Source organism: Gallinula chloropus (assembly GCF_964237585.1).
Source record: "Gallinula chloropus genome assembly, chromosome: 3".
Taxonomy (NCBI): Eukaryota; Metazoa; Chordata; class Aves; order Gruiformes; family Rallidae; genus Gallinula; species Gallinula chloropus.
In genome coordinates this window covers 116,642,412-116,665,308 of record NC_140087.1, presented here as the reverse complement: position 1 = coordinate 116,665,308, position 22,897 = coordinate 116,642,412, and the positions used below count along the sequence as shown (strand labels likewise).

General features: G+C 44.5%; 1 protein-coding gene across 1 annotated transcript in view; it reads right to left on the bottom strand.

Annotated features, from left to right (window-relative positions):
- ADGRF5 (adhesion G protein-coupled receptor F5) overlaps positions 1-16,687 on the bottom strand; it is a gene marked incomplete at its 5' end in the record, with an annotated part of 28,591 nt that extends 11,904 nt beyond the window's left edge. The window contains 12 exons of the mRNA XM_084261179.1: positions 713-931; positions 1,193-1,411; positions 1,545-1,709; positions 3,710-3,943; positions 5,249-5,467; positions 7,406-7,548; positions 8,189-8,247; positions 8,716-8,843; positions 10,835-11,014; positions 12,349-12,519; positions 14,356-14,416; positions 16,583-16,687. Of these exons, the coding sequence (XP_084117305.1) occupies positions 713-931; positions 1,193-1,411; positions 1,545-1,709; positions 3,710-3,943; positions 5,249-5,467; positions 7,406-7,548; positions 8,189-8,247; positions 8,716-8,843; positions 10,835-11,014; positions 12,349-12,519; positions 14,356-14,416; positions 16,583-16,687 (1,903 nt within the window). The remainder of the gene's footprint in view (positions 1-712; positions 932-1,192; positions 1,412-1,544; positions 1,710-3,709; positions 3,944-5,248; positions 5,468-7,405; positions 7,549-8,188; positions 8,248-8,715; positions 8,844-10,834; positions 11,015-12,348; positions 12,520-14,355; positions 14,417-16,582) is intronic.
- Positions 16,688-22,897: the final 6,210 nt, after the last annotated feature.

Here is a 22,897-nt window from a genome sequence, read left to right as displayed (position 1 = left end):
ACAAGGGTAGATGAGGTACTTAGGGATATGGTTTAGCATTGGACTCCATGATCTTAAAGGTCTTTTCCAACCTTGTGATTCTGTGATTCTGTGACACTTGAGGACATGGATTAGTTCACATGGCGGTGTTGGACTGACAGTGGGACTTGATGATCTTAGAGGTCTTTTCCAACCTCAAATATTCTATTCCAGGGTAAAATTATATTAGATACCAGATAAGAATTTCTTACTGTGAGGGCAGTGAGGTTGTGGCACAGGGTGCCCAGAGAGGCTGTGGCCACCCCTGGATCCCGGGCAGGGTTCAAAGACAGGTGGGATGGGGCTTTGGGCACCCTGGACTAGTGGAGGGTGTTCCTACCCATGGCAGAGGGTTGGTACTAGATGGGCTTTGAGGTCCCTCCCAACCCAAATCTGGGACCAGTCTGGGATTCTATGACTCTCTGATTCAGTTGCTCTTCTATTAATCTCAGCCATGATCCCCATGGCAACCATGCAAAACAAACAAACAAACAAAACCACAACCCCAAAACCCAAACCAAACCAATAGAAAGCAAAACCAAAAAAAATCCAATAAACTCCCCTCCACTCCTCTTTTTTAATGCTCTCAGGAGTACTTGTGTGTTGTCATTATGTGGACCTAACTGAAAAAAACCCCCATGACTGGGTTGTGAGACAGCACAACTAGTGGTTCTGCAAGTTTATCGTTTCTTACCAGCTTGAACTTGGTTTCCTGGAACTATGAACTTGACATTGTAATCTTCTGTGGCACTGGCGTTTATGCAGCACATAAGGGTTTGTTGCTTTTTGCACACTATGGATGCTTCAATGGGGTCTACCAGGATGTTCTGCTTCAGAGGCAAGGCAATAATATCGATATGCAAATTGGCAGAACTTGCCAGAGACTTCTGGAAGAATGTGCAGATATAAGTGCCTGAAAGAAGTGACACAAAAAACCATGTGTCAGTCATCAGGAGTGTTCCACAGCTTTTGCATGGTCATGAGCTTTAATAGTGAACAGCTGTTGGCAGCATCATGTCATGCTGTCCTCCAGCAGTTATGAATTTAACTCTTTTATTATTATTTATTTACTGTGGCCAGGCTTCATGGTGATTTTGAGGTCTAGGGATGCCGTAAACAATCTAGTATGGAGATTTCATTGCCTGTGTAGCCAATAGAAACCAGGTTCACTCACCGCTCCAGTCCTGTGTGGCAGTCTTCACTGTGAGCACAGACATGGCTGGAGATTTCCTGTTTTCAATGCACATCACACAGTCTACTATTCTTGTTCTGTTTCCAGACTGGATTTTCCAACTGACACTGTCGTAGTTGTTCACATCACTTCTACATGTTACGTTGAACGAATATCCTTCAGAAATCGATGGGTATGCACTTGAAGATATCATTACATCGGCTGAGACAACACAAGATAAACATCTTATTATCAAGAGTCACTTGTTGTAGTCCTTTGCTTGCAAATGACGTGCCACAGAGGCCACCTACAAATGAAAGAGCTGATGGTCTCTTATGTGCTACCTGACTCTTACCTGTCCGGAGGTACGTCACGCTGATGTTTTGACTTAGCCTGGCACGAGAGTCAGTCCACAGCTCACATGTATATGTTGTCACTGTACCTGACTTCTCCGGTGGGCATAGTGATTCATTGATGCTGAGCTTGTATTCAGTGCAGTTTTCACTGAAACTGGAGACTCCTAGAGAGAAATAAACATTCCTTGGAGAGTTATGGTTGTCCAAAGATACCTGGGCTCTGGAAATCACGAACAGTTGCCCTAACTAAGGAAAACTTCATGGGTTTGTATGTAATATTTGACAGCATGGCACCTTTAACTCATTATTGCTGAAGTCCATTCACATATTTTACTCTGGCAACACTCACAGTGGTCTTCCAAAGGCCTGAAGATGGTTCTCAGCACAGTGCTGGGCAGTTACTGCCAAAACCAGTCTAACTGAGAGCAAAAACATTGTCTGGATACCTCAGGATAAGCCAAAATGAATAATATTCTGGTGCAGCCTAACCTCATTATCCATAATATTTAGGATGATTAAGGTAAGAGTAAATACTGCAGATTTTAACATGATCTTTTTTGGAAAGAAACATTTGGAGGTACTTGACAGTCATTAAACTTTAAATCTTTAAATAGGTTAACCAGCAGAAGTAGGGGAGTGATAGTTCTGTTATACTCAGCTTTGGTGAGGCTACACCTCGAGTACAGTGTTCAGTTGTGGGTCCCCCACTACTGGATGGATGTTGAGATGCTGGAGCATGGCCAAAAGAGGGTGACAAAGCTGGTGAAGGGTTTGGAACACAAGTCCTATGAGGAGCAGCAGAAGAAGCTGGGGCTTTTTAGTCTTGAGAAAAGGAGGCTGAGGGGAGACCTTATCGCTCTCTAATGCTACCCACAAGGTGGTTGCAGATGTCAGGGTTGATCTCTTCTCTCATGTGACAAGTGATAGGACAAGAGGAAATGGCTTGAAATTGCACCAGGGGAGATTTAGTTTAGATATCAGGAAGAATTTCTTTACTGAAAGGGTTGTCAGGCACTGGAACAAGCTGCCCTGGGAGGTGGTAGAGTCACCATTCCTGGAGGTATTTAAAAGGTGTGTGGATGAAGTCCTTAAAGACATGGGCTAGAGGTGGGCTAATCAGGGTTAGGCTGTGGTAGGACTAGATGATCTAAAGGGTCTCTTCCAACCTAGGCAACTCTGTGTTTCTGTGAAGAGTGCAGTTTTAGCTATAAGGGGATAACCTCACTACAGCCATCCCAAGCTACAGCTGAAAGTGCATCTGATGTGAGAACAGAGCTCCTGGGGGAAGCCTGGCCACAGGGAATCAAGGAGAAACCAGCTCATTGCAGTAGGGTAGGGTCACCCCTCTTTCTGCAAACACCACTGCACCCACATGCCACACCTGTTCTCTGTGCACGTGAGCTCTGAAAGCTTCCTCTCCTTTTGCTGTCCTGCTTTCTGCTGCATTTCATTTACAACAAATGGTTAACAATAAACAGTTACTCCATAGCTGTAAAATACTGAGGGCCATAGGGTGTTTCTGACTATGTTTCATAGGCATTTATGGGCATTTCAGTTGATGTTATTTTGTAACTCTTCGTAACACATTGACTCAGTCCTTTACTAACTCTTTATATTCGTATTATAAATAAAGACTTGTGGGAGGCCACTGACTCAGCTGGCACGTGATGTGGTACAGCTATAGATGGAAACTGTGCACTCAGGAGTTAGCTATGCCGTGGCTGTTTCCAAGTGTAGCACCTGCCTCTCCAGGTTGCCAAATCTCAGTATGTGGTGCACAGAAGCTCTTCATACCCCAAAGGTGATTCTGGAGATAGTAGTGGAGACTGATGCACCCATCCTTGCTCTCAAAACTAGAAATGTGTAGAAATAAGCTTTTGGGGTAAAGTCGACATGACGCTGGTCCAGGCAGCTGTTTCCATTCAGGACAGCACAGTTTTAAGCATCAATGTCTGCACAGCCCATGGAGATGCCCAGAATCCTACAGAATCCATCTTATGGAGTCTGTACCATGCTGTCAATCCATCGCTCTTCCCACACACACACTTCTGGAGCATACCTTGTATTTGCCCTTGGACTTGGCCTTCGGGGTAGCAAATTAGGAGTAGATCTTTGAAGAACAAACAAACCCAGCAAATGAAAGACAATCTTTAGTTGATCTTACCTGTAATAATGATTTCTCCATTTACTTCCCATTTACCAGTAAGTGATGGTAAGGATTGGTCAATACAACAAGACAGCAGAAGACCTTTTGTCTGCGTTTCAGGACTGTTGCATGTAACATCAACCTCCTTGAAGTTTGGAGTGATGTGTAATGAAGATACTGCTATTGTTTTTGTGGCTTTGTATGTCAGTCTGCCAGACTGATGAGCCTTTGTGAAGGAGCACGTGTAGGAACCTGTAAAGCATAGGCACTATCTTACTATTCAGAACACGTTTTGCTGCTTTTTCTTCTATATTTGGAATTAGGAGCTGGGACCTACTTTCACAACTGTTTTTCACATTTCCCCACTCTGTGGTGGCTCTGCTGCTTGCTAATCAAAATGTACCCTCATGTTATCTATGGTGTGTTTCCTGCAGGCTCCTGGTGCCAAATGTCTCCAGACTGGGCAGCTTCAATGTTGACGGGTACTTGAGAAGACACCAATGCTCTGGGACTGAAATACTTAAAATTTGGTTGAGTTGGTGGTTTTGGGACCTGGATATTGCCTGGAGTCCGCATGGCAACAATATGTCATGGTGAGAATGTAGACTGACTGTGCAAGAGGTAGCTACACAGAATGAGTAAGATAGGTGCCCAGGGCACACTCCCAAGAGCTGGCACTCTGGGAATAGGCACATACACTGCCCAGAAGGTATCCAAAGAGAGTGGAGTACTTGTCAGTCACTTCCTCAGGCACTTGTCCCCTGGACGCAGCCAGACTTCCTTTTGAAATTGATAACCAGAGCTCCAAATTTCCTTCATACTTTGGGGGGCGGGGAGCGTTCCTCGTCCCCATTGGCATAGCCAAGTGGGTAGGCCACTTTCAGAGGAATGGAGACACCAAGGTTCAGGGCACCCTTAGCCCAAAGAAGTTTAGATTCCTGAGTCCTGCATCCCATAAATGTACAGCCCAAATACCTAGTCACCGACTACCCTTTTTGAAGTGAAATGCAAAATTCATGGTCCAAAGAAAAGAACTGAGTGGAAGCTTGAGTGAAAGCTCTGATGACACATGATAATTCTCTTGATAAGTCCTTCCAGAAAAATGTAACCAATGTACCTGTTTCTGATTTTGAAAAAGCCCTAAGCATGAACTGTAACTCCAAGCTCTAACTACTTAGGTTATGTTTGCCAAGGGAGCAAGAGCCGCCAAGGGCCACAGCCTCGAGTTACCACGCCAATAGTGTGGAAAGGCCTCACAGCCATGTGGTCACAGCTGTCTCCTGTGACATGGCAGTGAAGCCTGGCACTGAGAATACCCAGGCCTGTAGAGCCACATCAATTGATTCACATCTTACTAGGTCAGCACATAGTTCACTACAGAAAAAAAAGACAGCCTAAAACATCAAAAAAACCCACAGGAAAATTATGAAGGACAGTGTATTCTTCACATTTACTCTGGGAAAATACAGTCACTGCATTCACCTTTGGGTTTTTTCATAGAATGAGACATGTAGACTTGAGATATACATCTACAGTTATAATAATAGAAAGTCATACCAGAATCCTCCATCATAATGCTGGTAATTCTGAGAGTCGAAGACGCCTTTTCTTTGGTTTGTGAAAAAGAGTTCTCCATTGAAAACCGGGAGGCGCGTGTGATGATCTGATCAAAGTGATACCAGGTCACATTGTCACAACTTGCATTTACCTCACATCTCAGTACTACGTTATCCCATTCAAAAATAACTACAGGACTCACGGTGAACTTGGTCTGATCTGGGAAGACAAAGAGAAACATTCTGTGTTACTGTAAGTTCAAGGCATCTCTTTATGGTGTCTTCTGTCTCGCGGGAATTCTGGGTGCTTCACCACTAATACACTCTCTGATTCAGTTGCAGGGCACCACTTCTGATAAAAGCTATGTAATTTTTCCATGATGTATTACACAGAATACATTTCTTCTACTGTCTCTGACCACCAAAGATCCCAAAAGGTTTTATGCAGAGAGCCAGAAATATTACCACCACTACTTTCTAAGTAGATAAACTGAAATGCTTAATGGACAAGGGGAAGGCTGTGGATGTGGTCTACCTGGACTTCAGTAAAGCCTTTGACATGGTTTCTCAGAGCATTCTGACTGAGAAACTGGCTGCCACTGGCCTGGACAGGTGGACCCTCAGCTGGGTTAAAAACTGGATGGATGGACGGGTCCAAAGGGTGGTGGTGAATGGAACAAAATCCAGCTGGAGGCCAGTCACGAGTGGCATCCCCCAGGGCTCAGTCCTGGGTCCAGTCTTGTTCAACATCTTTATTAATAACCTTGCTGAAGGGATTGAATGTTCCCTCAGTAAGTTTGCAGATGACACTTAACTAGGAGGAAGTGTTGATCTGCCTGAGGGTAGGGAGGCTTTTCAGAGGGATCTGAACAGACTGGACTGATGGGCTGAGACCAACGGGATGAAGTTTAATAAGGCCAAGTGTAGAGTGCTGCACATGGGACATAACAACCCCATGCAGCACTACAGGCTTGGGGGAGACTGGCTGGAGAGCTGTCAGGCAGAGAAGGACCTGGGAGTGTTGGTTGACCGTAGACTGAATATGAGTCAGCAGTGTGCCCAGGCAGCCAGGAAGGCCAATGGTATCCTGGCTTGTATCAAAAACAGTGTGGCCAGTAGGCCTGGGGAGGTGATTGTGCCCCTGGACTTCGCATTGGTGAGGCTGCACTTCAAGTACTGTGTCCAGTTCTGGGCTCCTCACCATAAGAAGGACATTGAGGTCCTCAAGTGAGTCCAGAGAAGGGCAACCAGGCTGGTGAGGGGGCTGGAGGGCAAATCCTCTGAGGAGCAGCTGAGGGAGCTGGGGATGTTTAGCCTGGAGGAGGCTGAGGGGAGACCTTATCACCACCTACAACTACCTGAAGGGAGGTTGCAGAGAGGTGGGTGATGGTCTCTTCAGCCAGGTGACAGGAGATGGGACAAGGGGAAATGGCATGAAGCTGGGCCAGGGCAGGGTCAGATTAGATGTTAGAAAAAAATTTTTTACTGAAAGAGTTGTCAGGGCCTGGAACAGGCTGCCCAGGGAGGGGGTTGAGTCACCTTCCCTGGATGTGTTCAAAACAAGGGTACATGAGGTACTTAGGGATATGGTTTAGCATAGGATGGGAATGGTTGGACTTGATGATCTTAAAGGTCTTTTCCGACCTTGTGATTCTGTGTAAGAAGCAACCAGGTTAAAGAAGTCAAGTCAGACAGTGCAGCGCACCGTGCGCTGAGTACAGCAGCTCTGGGACACTTGATGAGACAGCTGAATCACAACACACTGCCTAGGAGCATGGAAAATGTGCCATGGTTGCCAGGAGGAACCTGCTCTCATGTAAACTGCAAGAGGTTTTTGGTTTTCTTTGCAGAAGTAGGAAGTGCTGGCAGCCTGATATACTAAAAGTTGTCTCAGCTCTGGGGGTGAACTTAAGGGTATTCACCCGTGAAAGGTTCAGTGGAGTAGCTGGAAGGACTTGTTTTTCCATGGGAGGTACTGCCTGCATGGCCACTTCAGGTAAGTCCTAAGCTTTGGTGGCACAGAATGGAATGAAATGAAACAGCCAGAGAAATGTTTTTTGAAGGTCCAGTACTAAACAACCAACAGTATAAAGCAGCTACATGGTTCAGGCTAGGAACACTATGGAAAAGCTTGAAGTAAAATATAGAGAGAACTTACTAGATATTTCTGTTGTGAAGGACGTTTGGTCTAGCTGGTACTTTGCATGTAGATACTGTGGTACAAGTCTGTTGGCATCTGCTATCTGTTTTAACCCTGATGCTGCTGATTTTACTTCGTAGGTCACAAAAACACTTCCAGGCCTAAACAAATACAAGAATGAGAGAAGCACCAGAATGAAATATCCTTACCTATCAGTGGTTTCTTATGTTGTCATGACCCATCTCTCATGGCTAGAAAGGCTTCACAGGGCTCATCTCTGAAGGCTCCTGTTGTAACTCAGAGTTTGCTTTGGTATGCAAGAAGGTTGTACTACAGCTCTTCCCAAAGCAAGGACACCTTTATGTGACATCTCCTCCATCTGACATATATTTTTAGTAAGCTTCCTTTAGAAAAGCTAAAATACAGCTGCGTTTAAACATGCATGGACTTGAGTAGTGTCTCTTCTACCCAGATCCAATGTTATACCCAGAGTCAAGGTACTAATTCATCTTCCTGATTATGTAGGAAGTTATGTTTGCTCACATCCTTTCCCAAAAAAAGGGCTTTGATCCAGAGAGGGAATGGTTATGTTTCTCACTCTTTTGCACAGTAGTGAGTTTTACCCGCAGTCCTATTTCCATGCTAATAGTTGGGCTTTCCTTTGCAGCTCTTGTTATTCTGTGTGCCCATGCTGGGCATGGGTTCTAACCAGAGTGAATGCAGTCTTTGCTGACAGGTGTCTCCTTGAGACCAGACAGAGAGATTTGAGTGGTCCAGGAAAAAATGAAATCATTTACTTACCTGAAACCAGTTACTGTTGCTGATACGAAGCCTGGTAAACATTTGTAGCCAGCATTAAACTGTAAACAAGGACAGATAACATGGTGTAAGTCCTCTGGACATTACTCTAGCATGTTTAAAACAGGAAACTCTCCATTCAACATTGATGTGAGTAAGGGTATGGAATATATCTAGTAGAACAGAGCTAGTAATCTCTCCCCACTGTCATGGGACAAAATTGTGTTGGTGGTTTCATTCTATGTGTGGCCATGTGAATTTAAGCTGGAAACAATAATGTGATTTGTTTTTTTCTTGTTTTTGATCCCTATGCAAAAGATTCCTAATTACTTCCCTGTTGGCCAGCTTACTAAAATGAATGGGAATGTTGTCATTGCCTTTCAGTAGAGGTCAGGTTTTGGTCCACTTTGTGGCTACCACTGCTGCATGCTTCACAGCTGCCCGCAGAGGCAGTGACAGTGCTCTTAGGGTAAATACTGTATTTCTTAGAGGAACTTCTACCTTCAGAGATAGAAAACTAAAGTCATTACCGCTTTCTCCAGGTCAGCTTTGTAATTTTTGTATAGTTCAGAAGAAGGATCCGTGAGATCATCCTCAAAGTCTATGTCTAGTATGACTGACATATTCATTATAGTGGGCTCTCCCACAGCACATATGTCTGTAAGGAAAAATATAAATATAAATGTAAAAATAGGCAAAAACCACGCTCACAAAATGATTGGTCATTGATTTTTTTTGTAGCTTAAGCAGAGAAACATATCCAGTCCCATGGGCAGGGACTTCCAACCTGGTCCTGAACACTTCCAGGGATGGGGCATCCACAGCTTCCCTGGGCAACCTGTGCCAGTGCCTCACCACCCTCATCATAAAAATTTTCTTTCTCGTGTTCAGTCTAAATCTACCCCCTTTCAGTTCAAAACTCTTGGCCCTTGTACTGTCACTACAAAACCTGATTAAAAGTCTTTCTCTCTCTGTCTTTCTTATAAGCTCCTGTCCTTCCTCTGGATGACATCCCTTCACTCTAGCAAATGAAGTGCACCACTCAGCTTGGTGTCATGTGAAAACTTGCTGAGGGTGTGCACTCAATCCCACTATTACATAGTACAGATCCTTGAGTCTATCACTTATTACTGGCTTTCATTTGGATGTTGAGTCACTAACTATATGCCTCTGTACATGTTCTTTATCCATCTAGAAGTCCATCTGTCAAACCCGTCTCTCTCCAATGTAGCAGCAAGGATGTTGTAGAGGATCGTATCAAAGGCCTTACAGAAGTCTAGGTCGAAGATGTCTGACACTTTTCCCTTGTCTACTGATGCAGTAACTCCATCCTATAGATGTGACCTAATCTAGGTGATCCTGCTCTGGCAGGGGGTTGGACTAGATGATCCCTTCCAACCCCTAACGTTCTATGATTCTGTGTGATTCTGTGGTTAGTTACTCACAGAGTCCCTTGATGAAGCCATCCTAATCCTAAATCAAAATCTTACTGTTTGCCAAGATTCATCTGAATAATAGGAAATTGAGGTCTCCTAATTTTCAGTATCTAATTTACATGCCTGGCATCTGCTAGATATCTAGACACCCTCTCCAGTTGATGCAGTGCTGTAGACACTTTCAAAAGATGACACATTCAGAAGGTCATGGGCAGCTTTCGTGCAATGGTTCAATTGCTACATTGCTCCAGTTATAGAGAGTTGGGGTGAATAACTGATTAGATACTTACCTTTTACATGGTGAAAATTACACAGGCTGAATCTTTACTGATGTTTCATTGAAATGAATGGAAAAACCCTCAGTGACTTTGTGGGGGTAATGTTCTGGGGGAAGACTCATCTTTTCTCACAAAAGTATATAAAAAGCTCAGAGAGAGATTGGAATTTTCTAAACTGGGTCCATTTAAGGACATGTCCATATCCTGTGATGGAGCAGCATTGTATCCAGGGCCCTGAACTTCTAAGGAGTGTGTGACTTCCACATGGAAGAAATACTAGCTCTAGTCCTGGAACTATAGCAGTAATACAGGGCTGCCCTGTGATAAAATATTGCCTCTAAGCAGAGTTGATTAGAGTGGAGATGCTGACAGGATTGGACTGCTTCCAGCCCTAGGGGTGCCACTGGGTATCTCCACATGCTGCTCCATCACAATCAGAGGTAGAGCCCTGTGGGGGCTTGTCTTGGATTGCAAGGACAAGAGGTGTCCATCCCAGGACCTCAGTCAGTTCCTAAAAACTCATGGGCACTTTGTCATGAGAGTCATGAAAGAAAACTAAACAAAATAAATATGCTGTGGGGTTTTGTTCCTTCTCTTCTCTTGAGCACCATGGCACACTTGGGTCAAATTTACAAGTTCCTCTGTTAAAAATCTGATGAGATGAAACTTTCTTGGCTCAGTGGAAGCTGAAGGTCCTAAAGAGACATGTGAGTGATTCCAGGGGCTGGGGTGCCACTATGGCACTAAACATCTGCAAGTGCTTGGGGCAGGGGGGACCTACATCACAGAGACAAGAGCTCCAAACCATCTCTACAGACTTCACACATTCCCAGGCAATGTGGTAGCCAGCTCAGTGCTGACTTATCACAGCTTTAACACTGCTCCATCTTCTCAGCAGTGGTAGGATGACTAGGTTCAGCATTGGTTCTCCTTACCTTCAGCCTGAGGCTCACAGTAAGGCCCGTAGAAAGGCATTTTCTTCATGTAGCCACAGAGCTGGGAAGATGTTGGGCTGGCAGATGGGCAGGTTGTCAAGTTACCGCACTCTGCGTTTGGCCAGGCATGCCCATTTTCACAAGAGCAACAGCTTGTGTCCTCACCAGTGGGCAGGCAGACTAGTGTCAGACAGAGAGAGAAACACTATGAGAATGGCAAAGGGGCCATGACTTACCGCGTGATGTGTATTTACCCTGCTGCTGCTTTATGCCAGTGAGCTCAACTAAACGTTGCCCTTCTTGTGAGTTCACTTGGATGGTGCAAACACGATGATATGACACCTTTAAAAACTCTTACTATATTAATTATAAATCACTAACCAAAAGTGGGAATCAGATCGGTACAGGGGTAAGTCTGATCGATTATTTTCAAGTAGTTGAATGGAGACGTGAAGCCTCATACTAAAAATTTACCTGGCATGTCAGCCAAGGTTCCATGATAGCATTCAAATGGGATATTTCTGTATTGCCTGGGCTGAAAGGAAATGTATGGGGTTTGAAAGATTGTAGGAGCACGTAATAGTCATTGAAATCCCAGTGGCTAGTGAGGTGCTGTGTTAGTCTGCCTGCATCCTGACACATGAGAGAAGGTGACTTTATCACAAAGTGCTTTAAAGACATACATACTCTAATAAAATAAAATAAAGAACCCCAATTCAAACCCCACTAAACCCTTCACTGTAACTTCTTCTGCTCTTACTGTGCCCTTGGCAAATAAGATATTAACAAAGTGATTTTCACACATTGCATGGGACCCTGAAGGCTTTTACAAGATCAGTTTGCATATTGTTTTGAGAATGGATGAGCATTTCCTTTCACCGCTTTATGGGCCAGCAACAAGAAGGTATTAAATCTCCTCCTCTGATGCTGTAAATTCTTGGTGTGCTCGTATATCCTCCACTGTGTTAGTTACCTGGATGTGATGCCACACAACCACAATGTGTTTAATAAAACATTTCTGTATCTTTCCCTGTAAGAATACATTTAGTCAGTTGTATCAGGAAAAAACCCTGCATGTCGTGCAGCTTGTTTCTGTCAGGGTCAGAGTACAGGCTTTTACAGTGATTTACATTCCAAATGCAAGCAGAGGGAAGTAAACAGCCTGATAACCGCTGTCACAACTTCCTGAAACTTGAAAGTAACTTGGACTGCTTGTTAGTCAAACCAGGACAAAAATCCTTCAACTTAGGCTTCCTCTGGCTTTGTCCCTTCCTTAGGAAAAGCAAAGTGTGGAGGGCTCTTCCTAATGACAATGTTGGTCAAAGAGGAGCCCTGAGATGCAGAGAGCAAAACACGCTGCTGTGTGCTACAGCTTCAGTCGCGCCGGGTATTGGGGTGGGCAGCAGAGATGCTCCAGTTTGTCTGGTTCCTAAGTGTGATGGATGGTAAAACCAGGAGAGATCACTCACTGACAAGAAAGCACATCACCCAGAGTACCAAAGTAACCAACCCACCTGTAGTAATGTTGATGTTTGACACTGTCATTTCTACATCTGAAATATTTGTTGTAACTGGAAGACTCAGGTTTCTGAAATATTCTTTGATTGGTTCCAGAAAGGATGGATCCATCACGCTTACTTCAATGTCAATGGTGTACTCCAGAGGGGGAAGGCTGAAATTGATCACTGAAAGAGAAATACCATGAGACTGCTAAGCTGTGTCACAAATTTATGGCTTCCAAGTTCAGCATTTGGGCTTTATTGCTGTGTAATGGTAGCTGAGTGTGGCATTCTGCTTAGGAAATCTTGCTTCCTACTCATCAGATATTCTGCATGTGTTTTATCTGCTGCTTGTCTGGCAAAAGGAAGACTTCTTTGGTCTCAGATCAATAGGAGAATGATGTGAACGGCATAATAAACACAAAGAAAAGCTGTCTAATCCCTCGTCTCCTTTCAGTCAGCAAGTGGGTGGGTTGTCAACCACAGATTGAAGTCATGCAGGACCTGAACAAGCTAGAGAAGTGGGGTGCAACATGATGTTCAACAAAGCCAAGTAATAGGTCCTGTACATGGGCCAGACATGGTATCAATACAGGCTGGGGGAAGAAGGAATTGAGAACAGTCCTGAGGAGGAGGATTCGGGGGTACTGAAGGATTAAAAACTACATGAGTTGGCAATGTGCGCTTGCAGCCCAGAAAGCCAACTGTGGGCTGGGCTGCATCAAGAACAACATGGCCAGCAGATGAAGGGAGGGAATTCTGCCCATCTGCTCTGCTGAAACCCCACCTGCAGTGCTGCATGCAGGTCTGGGGTCCCCAGGACAAGAAGGACGTGAACCTGTTGGAGCAGGTCCAGAGAGGGCCACAAAAATAGTCCAAGGGCTGAAGCACCTCTGCTATGGAGACAGGCTGAGAGAACTGGGCTCGTTCAGCCTGGAGAAGAGAAGGCTCTGGGGAGACCTAATTGCAGCTTTCCAATGCCTGAAGGAAGCTTATAAGAAAGATGGCACATTCTAGCAGGGATGGTAGTGATAGAAAGAGGGGTAATAGTTTTAAACTAAAAGAGGATTGATCTAAAATAGATATAAAGAATATTTTTTTATATAATGAGGTAAAAAAGGTTGCCCAGAGAGGTGGTTGATGCCGCATCCCTGGAAGTGTTCATGGCCACATTGGATGGGGCTTTGAGCAATCTCAGTTAGTTGATGTCCCATACCGAGTTGGACTGGATGACCTGTAAAAAGTCCCTTCCAACCCAAACTATTCTATGTTAGTCTCTGAGCAGACCAGTTTCCGCCTCTATTGTTTGTGCCTTTAATGCTGTTCTGGTTTTGGCTGAGGTAGAGTTAATTTTCTTCACAGTAGCTAGTACAAGGTTGCACTTTGAATTTGTGCTGAAAACAGTGTTGATAACACACAAATGGTTTCATTATTGCTGAGCAGTGCCTACACACAGCCAAGGCCTTTTCTGCTTCTCACCCCACCCCACCAGCGAGTAGGCTGGGGGTGCACAAAACGTTGGGAGGGGACACAGCTGGGACAGCTGACCTCAACTGACCAATATGATGTCGCACACCAGATGACCCTGAGCATGACATCCACACCATATAACATGATGCTCAGCAATAAAAGCTGGGGGAAGAAGAAGGAAGAGGATGACCTTTGAAGTCACAACATTTGTCTTCCTAAGTGACTGTTACACTTGATAGAGCCCTGCTTTCCTGGAGATGGCTGAACCTGCCTGCCCATGGGAAGTAGTGGTTGAATTCCTCATTTTGCTTTACTGATTAAAATGTCTTTATCTCAACCCACAAGTTTTATCACTTTCACCCTTCTGATTCTGTCCCACATCCCACCACAGGAGCATCTGGGTGTTGCTTAGCTGCCAGCTGAGGTTATACCACAACAGCTATTCTCCCTTGATGACTGCAACTCAGTACCTCAAGTGATGCTGTCCCCAATAGTGATATCACCCTCAGCTTACCAGAAACCTGGTCTATTACTCTACATTTGTGTACATACCATTTCGCTTCTGCTTTTGCACCCCTGATGGGAAACTTCCCTCTCCTGTTGAAGTGTAAATCTGTGGAAAAAAGAGAGTGAAAAAATAAAATGAAGCTTTAGCTGCTGCTGTTGACATGGAAGAATTAGTGAAGAAAATACAGTCACAGATTTTTTTTTCCCTTCCACCAATCTTTGCCCCTCCCAGCCCCCATTTTCCTCTTTAAACAGAGTGTTTCTATCTTTGAAGCAGGGAAATGTTAAACACCAGCCGAGTTTGCAGGTCCCTGCATATCTCTGCAAGGCAATTGTCTCAGCTTAGCAGAAATTCTGCAGCTGAGCTGCAAACTGGCTATGGGACAGACGCAGTGTTCTCAGTCCTGGGCCAGCCTTGCAAGCTGCTTGGGAGACCTGACCACCCATCCTTTGAATCCAGAAAGTGGACTCATACTACCCTTTGCTTTCCTCTTTGCTCTGAGCTTCCAGCTCTGCAGCAGCAAAGCCAGATGGAGCAGGAGTAGAAAGGGGATGGAAAAGTCTTGGCTCTGGCTCAGGTGTCAGATCAGCTATTTTGCAGGCACAACAGTTGACCAAAGCAGTGGTGGCACAATTTCAGTATGACTGGGTTCACACAGGGTGCAGCCAAGTGATACACAGACCATCTTATTTCTTTAATCATGCCCTAAAAATACACTGGCACCACAGTTAGCAAGGAAGGCTAAAGAACAAGCAAAGACACAGGCAGGAAATTTGCAGCTTTGCCAGTTTCTTGAGTCTTACTGAAATCTATTTACAGAAAGGGTGAATAGCTTGGCAACCCTTAAGTCATCTCTTTACATAAAGGAACCATCTGGTGTGTGATTAGAGCTGGGCTTTGTATCGCAGCTGTGCTGGCAGCGAAGATCCCAAGGTGCCTTGGTATATCTGCACCTCTGCAAGTGCTACCTTTCACCTCAGGGGTTAGCTGCAGTCACAGAAAGGTCACTGTGGTCCTCTGCTTCCCCCCACATCTGGTGTTTGTGGTTTCCTTTCTTTAATTATGTCCCCAAAGAACTACTAGGTCGTTAAATACTTCACATATTTCACACCATTAAGTGATGACTCACTTGCAGGATCAACCATGGATAATGATCCTGAAAACCAAAGAAGTGTTACTCTTTTCATGAAAAAGCCTAAGTGTTGAGCTGGAGACAGTTTTGGTGGAAAACAGATCAAACTATATTGGGTCACTATTAGACAACTGCCAAAGGGCAGACGGGTCTGCTGGAACCAGCTATATCTTGGTTTGCCAAGACATGGAACATTGGCAAAAACAGCTTAAGGAGTTCCCACCTTCTTCTTCATCTCTCCTTGCCTTTTTTCAATCTGCTCAATAAAGCTCATTGTGTTCTGGACCGTCCATCAGAACTAAGGTCCCTGTGATGCTAAGGGCTGAATATATATCTTAGAATCTGTTTTGACTTGATAGGGTTCATAATGGACAAGACAAAAGAAGTATTTTCAGGTCTAATAATCATTATGATAGAGCAAGAGCTGGTAGATTTGTAGACCAGCTTTCTTTACCAGACTATTTTAACTTCCATTTGCTCAGTCCCTTTGTTTCCCTGTTCCTCTCTTGTCGCTTCTAGTCAGTGACTATTGTGCAGAAACTGTTACCAAACCCATATGCAGGATGAAGGACAAAACAGATTTCTACAATTTGCATGGCTGATGAAGCAAAAGATGTATGTGAGAATTATTGAAAAAGTGTTCCCACTGAAGTAAAGTCCAAGTCCAAGCCCAACATCTAAACACAAGTCTAAACTCAGGTGTGGCTCTTCGCTCATGTGTACTCATCTCCTACTCTCAAAGCACTGGTGAGACACCCGTAAGAAAAACTGAGCTAGTTTTGTTATTTGGATTCTCTCTTTCATAGGGTGGGTGAATCCCATCCAGGAACAGTGTCAACACAGCTGTGGCCTAGCCATAGCTCCAGGCACAGCAATTCAAATCCCTTGCAGGCTAACATAAGTGAGAAACCAGAAGTTTTGCTCAGTTCTCTCTAAAGAGGTTTTAAGACTGGGAAGCAGGAAGATCCCAGTTCCTGGATTTCTCCATCTCTCTTACACACTGGGGAGACTCTGGGTTCAGTTTCCCCACCGGATCTTGCAACGAGTGTCTCTGAAGTTCTCTGGATGTAAAGGCGAGCTATAGCAGCTGGGTGCTACAGGCAGTGGCCAAATGAAACTGGTTGGGAAAGGATACTCACTATATGGTGGACGACTGGATCAAAGTTTGAGTGCTGTGATGTCTGGTAACATTCTGTGACCAGTAGAAATAGGACGTGGAGACCTGCAGTAACTGGGGATGGCATTTTGTCCAGTGGCTTTGCCGTACAGCCTGAGAGGAAAATGAAGCAGAAGGATGAGGGAATTTTCAGCTGACTCACACAGTAGGAAATACCAGCACACTCTGCAAAAACAGTATGTTCAGGCTCTTTCAGCACACTCTGCCTGTTCACACCAACCAGGACAGAGCACAGAACAAGGTCTGTAATTATTTCTCTGCTGCTGTCACCAGGCTGCTTCCCTCATATCTCCTATTTTTCTTTCACGTCATCTGTACCTCCTCAAACCAGGGAGAAAGAAATCACTTGGTGAAAGCAGAATCCTAAGCAGATGCCTAGCAGGGACAAACGAAGCGCCAGGAACTTATCTGCCATGAGAAGAGTTGACTTTGGATCTTCAAATATTCCTCACAACGGACCTTGGCAAACACACAGCCAGAACATGAGGAAATAGTTAGAGTTGCTGCAAGTGAGGGCTTGTCTCGTTGCAGCAGGGACAGCCTTTCTACCAGCCCTATCCCACTCAGGAAAGGTCTGCAGCAACATTATGGGCTTATCTAGAGCTTTCCATAGGTTTGCTACTCCTTGGCTAACAAGGGAGACAATGTACCTCCTAGGAAAAAAAATCTGTTTAGTTTTGAGGTTTTAATACACATCTCCATTAATTGTGCTGAAGTTAACAAGTAAACCCAAGAATACTGACACACTGAAATGTAATGTGTCACCTGAAATAAAAACCCAGAAAAAAACCAACCTTTTCCATCTCATTGATACATAAGCTTTTTTACCCATGCTGTACATTGGATGATGGCCCTTAAAAGGAGAGGCAAAACATGCACAGACCCTTGTAACAGGTGCTGACACATTTATGCAACCAGAGGGGATAGAGAAAGGGAGCTGAAGGCTACATAAGAATAAGCATTGTGCTATGAATATGCCCTTTCTGATTATTCCTGCCAAAGCAGCTCCCTAGCTCCAGCATGAACAGCTAGTAGAGAGCTATAGGAAAAGGCAGAACCCAAGCAGATTTTTTAAATCTTTTTAAGAAAGGAAAGCTCTGGGAACAGTGCTGAACAGTACCTGATTGGATAACATCAGCTTGATTAAAATTATGGGCTTTTGCAAAATTGTGATCATTTTGTATTGAAAAAGCTGCTCGTACAAAGTCAGGCTGTGAAAGGCTGTGAATCACCAGGTGAAGGCAGAAAAACAGCTCCTCTTGAGATGATAATGAATGCAGGGACAGGACAAGGGGTAATGGCTTCAAGCTGAAAGAGGGCAGGCTTACATGAAACATTAGGAAGAAATTCTTTACTGTGAGGGTGGTGAGGCCCTTGCACAGGTTGCCCAGAGAGGTTGTGGAAGCCCCATCCCTGGCAGGGTTTAAGGCCAGGTTGGAAGGGCTTTTGGGCAACCTGGGCTAGTGAGGGTGTCCCTGCCCATGGCAGGGCAGTGCTGGAACTAGATAATCTTTGAGGTCACTTCCAACCCAAACTGTTCTTTGATTCTAAGATCGGCAACAGCTACTGTTGCCACCACATTGTGTATTAAGAGCTGGTGCTCCCGAGTAGACAGGGCACATCACTGCGACTTTGCTGCTCAAAAGAGCCCATGACAGAAAATCATGATATGAACATGATCTACAGTCTCACCTGGTGAATGGATAGCAGACAGCACTGAGCTTAGAGCCAAGCAATATGCTTAATGTCACCGATGTGGGTATCCAGCAGGGACTTGTCAGGGTTCCTCATCAAAGGCACTTCTTAGAAAGATTCATCTGCAGAGAAACTCCATCTGGACACTGGCCTGGTTAAAAAATAGGAGACAAAAGTGGAAAGGAATTATTTGGTTTTCCAACAGAGAGATGTCATCGCCAGAGCTCTGCAGCGACATGTGTGTGAGCCTCAGGCTTACAGATCCCTCTGTTCTCAAGTGATGTGGGAAAGGCCCTTTGTCCAATACTGTGGGCAATAAATGATTAAGGCTAAAAAACCAAAAAGCAAATTCTGCCTGTGAAGATCTGCACTGGGATTGCAGGATACTGAGTGACAGGGTCATGAAATATGGAATTCAGCACTGGTAAGTGTAAGGTAGAAAAACCATCCTGATGTTACATATTAAGTGATGGTCTCTGAACTGACTGTTACGACACCAAAACGGGGTCAGAAGAAATGTCAATCAAATTCTGAGATGGAATTTTAAAAAGGAAAGATATTTTCAATTAAAAAAGGAAAGACACTTTAAGATATTCTAAGGTAGCAACAGAGGGGAATACCCCTCAGCCCTCCCTCAAACCAGAAAACCGTGCTAACTAGTTTTGAGCTGGACTGGTGTGGCTGCTTCTATGCTCTCATATAGGGCTAACCAGAAAACAATACTGAATCTCGATGATTCAGAATGTCTTCCCACCCCACCTCAAAATCCATTAAAAAAAAAGACTGTTAGAGGTGTTAGAAATAGAAAAAAAAAAGAAAAATGATAGGGAAAAGTCTATTTGGTTTCCTGGACATGTCTGTCAGTACATCCACTCCACAAAAGAGACCATTTTGCAGTTTTGAAGACATCATAAACTTGTGGTAACTTTGAGACTTCCACAGATCTGGCTGATCCCGAGCCCAAGACGGATCAAAATGGATCAAGGGGGAAACACTGCCGTGTTATAAGCTGTGACACAAGTCCTTGAGCTGCAACATAACAACGTGAATATTTCTGACAGTTTTATATATGTAGCATATGCTCGCAGCAGATGCTACAGGAGGTTAATCTGTACAAAGAACCTGCATTTCATTGGTAACTGGCTGATAAAACAGATAACGGAGAAGAAAAAAAAAAGATGACTAAACAAAATTTCTGGTGAGTTTAAACAGCATCTGCTACAGTTTTGCATGTTATCTTTTGCACTGTTCATGCACTCGCATTCATATTCAAATGTTGTGGGTCAGCCTCTACTTTCAAATACACTCTTTGTGCAGCCATGTAGCTAAGACCAAATGTCCTGTTAATTGTATACAAAATAAACCATACAGAGGGCAACTCATGCAAATGAGAACCGTGTTGCTACTCAGGCTTTGACAGTTAAAAATCCCCACAATCCCAAGTCAGTATCTATAAAAAACATAGAGCTAGCAAATAAGTATCAAATAATAAGTGAGGGGGGAAAAAACTCCCAAGTTCTTCTCAGCTAATGTGGCTGTTCCCTTGTTCATTTAATTTCTTGTTGAAAGAAAGAGATGCTGTAAATCCTTGAGCAAGCAATTTCTCAAGTATCCAAGTGCCTTCTGTTAGTAAAACAGAAGCTGCCATAAAATCACGGAATCAGAGGCTAGTCCAGGTTGCAAGGGACCTCAAAACCCATCTAGTTCTAACCACAGGAAGGGATACCCTCCACTAGACCAGGTTGCCCACATGTGGATACACTCATCATTTCTCATACAAACTGTCTCCTGGGAGGCAATAAGTATCATTGACTTACAAAGCCACGGAGAGCTAAAGAAGCCCAGGTTTGCTACCAAATCTCCACAGTATTCAGGCTGAAAAGTGTTGTTTAAAATTAAAGGCAAAGTGCGGGAGGCTCCTAGAGGTAAATAGCAAATTCTGACTTTAACCCAGGAAACAGGTGACCTGCACAACCTCCTTTTTACTAGTTTGGTAAGTCTCTCTTTTTCATAAACGCTGCAAAATAATTACAACCTCTTGTGCAAATCCAGCCCGCACCACAGTTACCATCCCATATGTTTCAGAAAATAAAGATAACCTGGAGATATAAAAAAATGCTTTACCTTCCGAGGTGATTCAAAAAGGTCTTCTAGTTAGATCCATATTATACGTCCTCTGCTTTCTGCTCCAGCCCAGGCTGCTCTCTCAAAGGGAAACCAAGACACAGGAACTCACTATCAGCTGAACATGTTATTACTGCCCACAAAACAAGCTGCCTCCAGAGCTAGCACTCAATTTTAAAGTGTGAGGCTGACCAGAGATGCCACTGTAGAAAAGCCAAAAAGGCATTTCAAGAGGCGATATTTCCTGATACCATTCATCAGGTAATACTCATTCTTTCCCCCTGCACTGATCTAAGTCCTTCAGGTCTTATCTGCAGATTACTTTATAAAGTGGATGAACTTGTTCTGCTGCTGTTACTCACCCACCTCATTCTAATAAAAGAGGGTGTTGAAGACTTAAAGTAGTAAATTCATGTTTTGTAGCTATGGCAAAATGTTTGTGGGCTTCGATTTAAGTAGCAAGGGAGGGAAACTTGAGGGTTTTCCCCCCTGAGCTGGCAGCATGCTTGCTGTGGGCTGGACCTGCAAGGCACTAGAGATATGCATTGATGCCCTAGAAGAAGCTGCACAGATATGCAAATCATAGAATCATCTCCAGGCCCTTAATCATCTTTGTTGCAAACCTACAGCTCTCGTGGCTACACTGGAAGGTTGGGAAGAGTGGGAAATTCCCATAAACCAGGGGAAAGTCTGACGTGTTATGTATGTTTCTACCTTTAACAAAATCTGGAGCCAAGAACCTGCTGTATAAACAGGGGACATCTGTCCAAATAACAATGGGGCCCCTGTCTCTACAGGATTCGATCACAGCCAGTTTATCGATGGAATTTGTTTCCACAGTGGTGTGTCTGAGGCAGTGAGTCACTGAGGTCATAATATTTCTGTGGAAAAGCCTGGGAGTAAACTCACGTTGGGGGATTTTTCTTTCTTTTTTTTTTTACAAGATTACAGAATCACAGAATCATTAAGGTCAGAAAAGACCTCCAAGATCACCTAGTCCAACTGTCCCCCTACCACCTATGTCACTTACTAAACCATATCCCAAAGTACCTCATCCAATCTTTCCTTGAACACCCCAAGGCACAGTGACTCCACCACCTCCCTGGGCAGCCCTTTCCAATGCCCAACCACTCTTTCTGAGAAGAAATTTCTCCTAATTTCTAACTTGAACCTCCTCTGGCTCAACTTGCAGCCATTCCCTCTTGTCCTATTGCTAGTTATCTGCGAGAAAAGGCTGACCCCCAGTTCACCACATCCTCCTTTAGACAGTTGGAGAGAGCCAATAAAGTCTACCCTGAGCCTCCTTTTCTCCAGGCTGAACAGTCCCAGTTCTCTCAGCTGCTCCTTGTAAGACTTGTGTTCCAGATCGTAAGACTTGTGTTAATTCAGGTCTATGGAAAGAGCTCCTGTTCCCCCACAGACTGGAAATGGTGCCTGTGGAGATACAGACTCCCCATAAGAAGTTTGTGGATAGTCATAGACTTATGGGGTAGACAGAGATGTGCCCCAGGATATTCGGATCCACCGTGCAGCAGCCGAAGGCCATGTAGGACACACCCAGGCATCCCAAAGGACTCATGTCTCCAAGGCAAACCAGGTTGAGCTGTAAATGCCACTCATTGTCACACCACAGGAGGGAAACGGAAGAAAAAAAGTCTATAAGATGCCTGATAAGGTGTCATGCCTTCCCCATTTCGACACTAGTTCCTAAATTAAAGGATTGTGGCATTGGGGCTGGTCCAGCAATTACAACAGTCACATTGCCAGCTGACTTTGGCTGTTCCAGGGGAGCAGGAGGGATTGCTGTCAGGACAGCAATGGGCATAGTTTGGGTTGTTCTTGGTGTTACCTGCCTACAGAAGTAGTGTTCATTTTTGTGTCACAGTGAGCTTGGACGAGGTCTATTGACCAGCTCTATTGACTGTCTGTGGGGAGCGTGCCAGTTGCTCCTTACTAACAGCCCTAAGATGTGTCTGAGTCATAAGGCAAAACATGTGTTTAGTAAAGTTTACCCTGCCAGCTTGGCAGCTGCCAGCATTTACTGTAGATACTCAGGATATTGTGCTACATGATGGTAAACTTTCCTTCGGTGAGCCAGCTTGAGGTGCATCATCTTTGGCAGCAACACAGCCTGTTGCAAACCTGGTCACCTGCGCTCCCCACAATGTCTCCAGTCAACCCCCAGCCTGCCATTCCACAGCAGTTTTAAGCTGATTAAATTGGAATGATTGATGCCCTCATCGCCCTTACAGCTTGTCCCCACTGTTGCAGTGGCATCGGTCTAGTTTATTGCTCACCCCAAGCTGGTTCAGGAATCTGAACAAGCAGAAAACCTGGGCAAACATCTACACAGTGAGGATGGGGAAGGGGAAAGGGGAGGAGGATGAAAAAACAAGCGGAAGACAAAGGCAAACCTCTTGGGTTAGGATAAGGACAGATTACTGGCACAGCAAAGCGG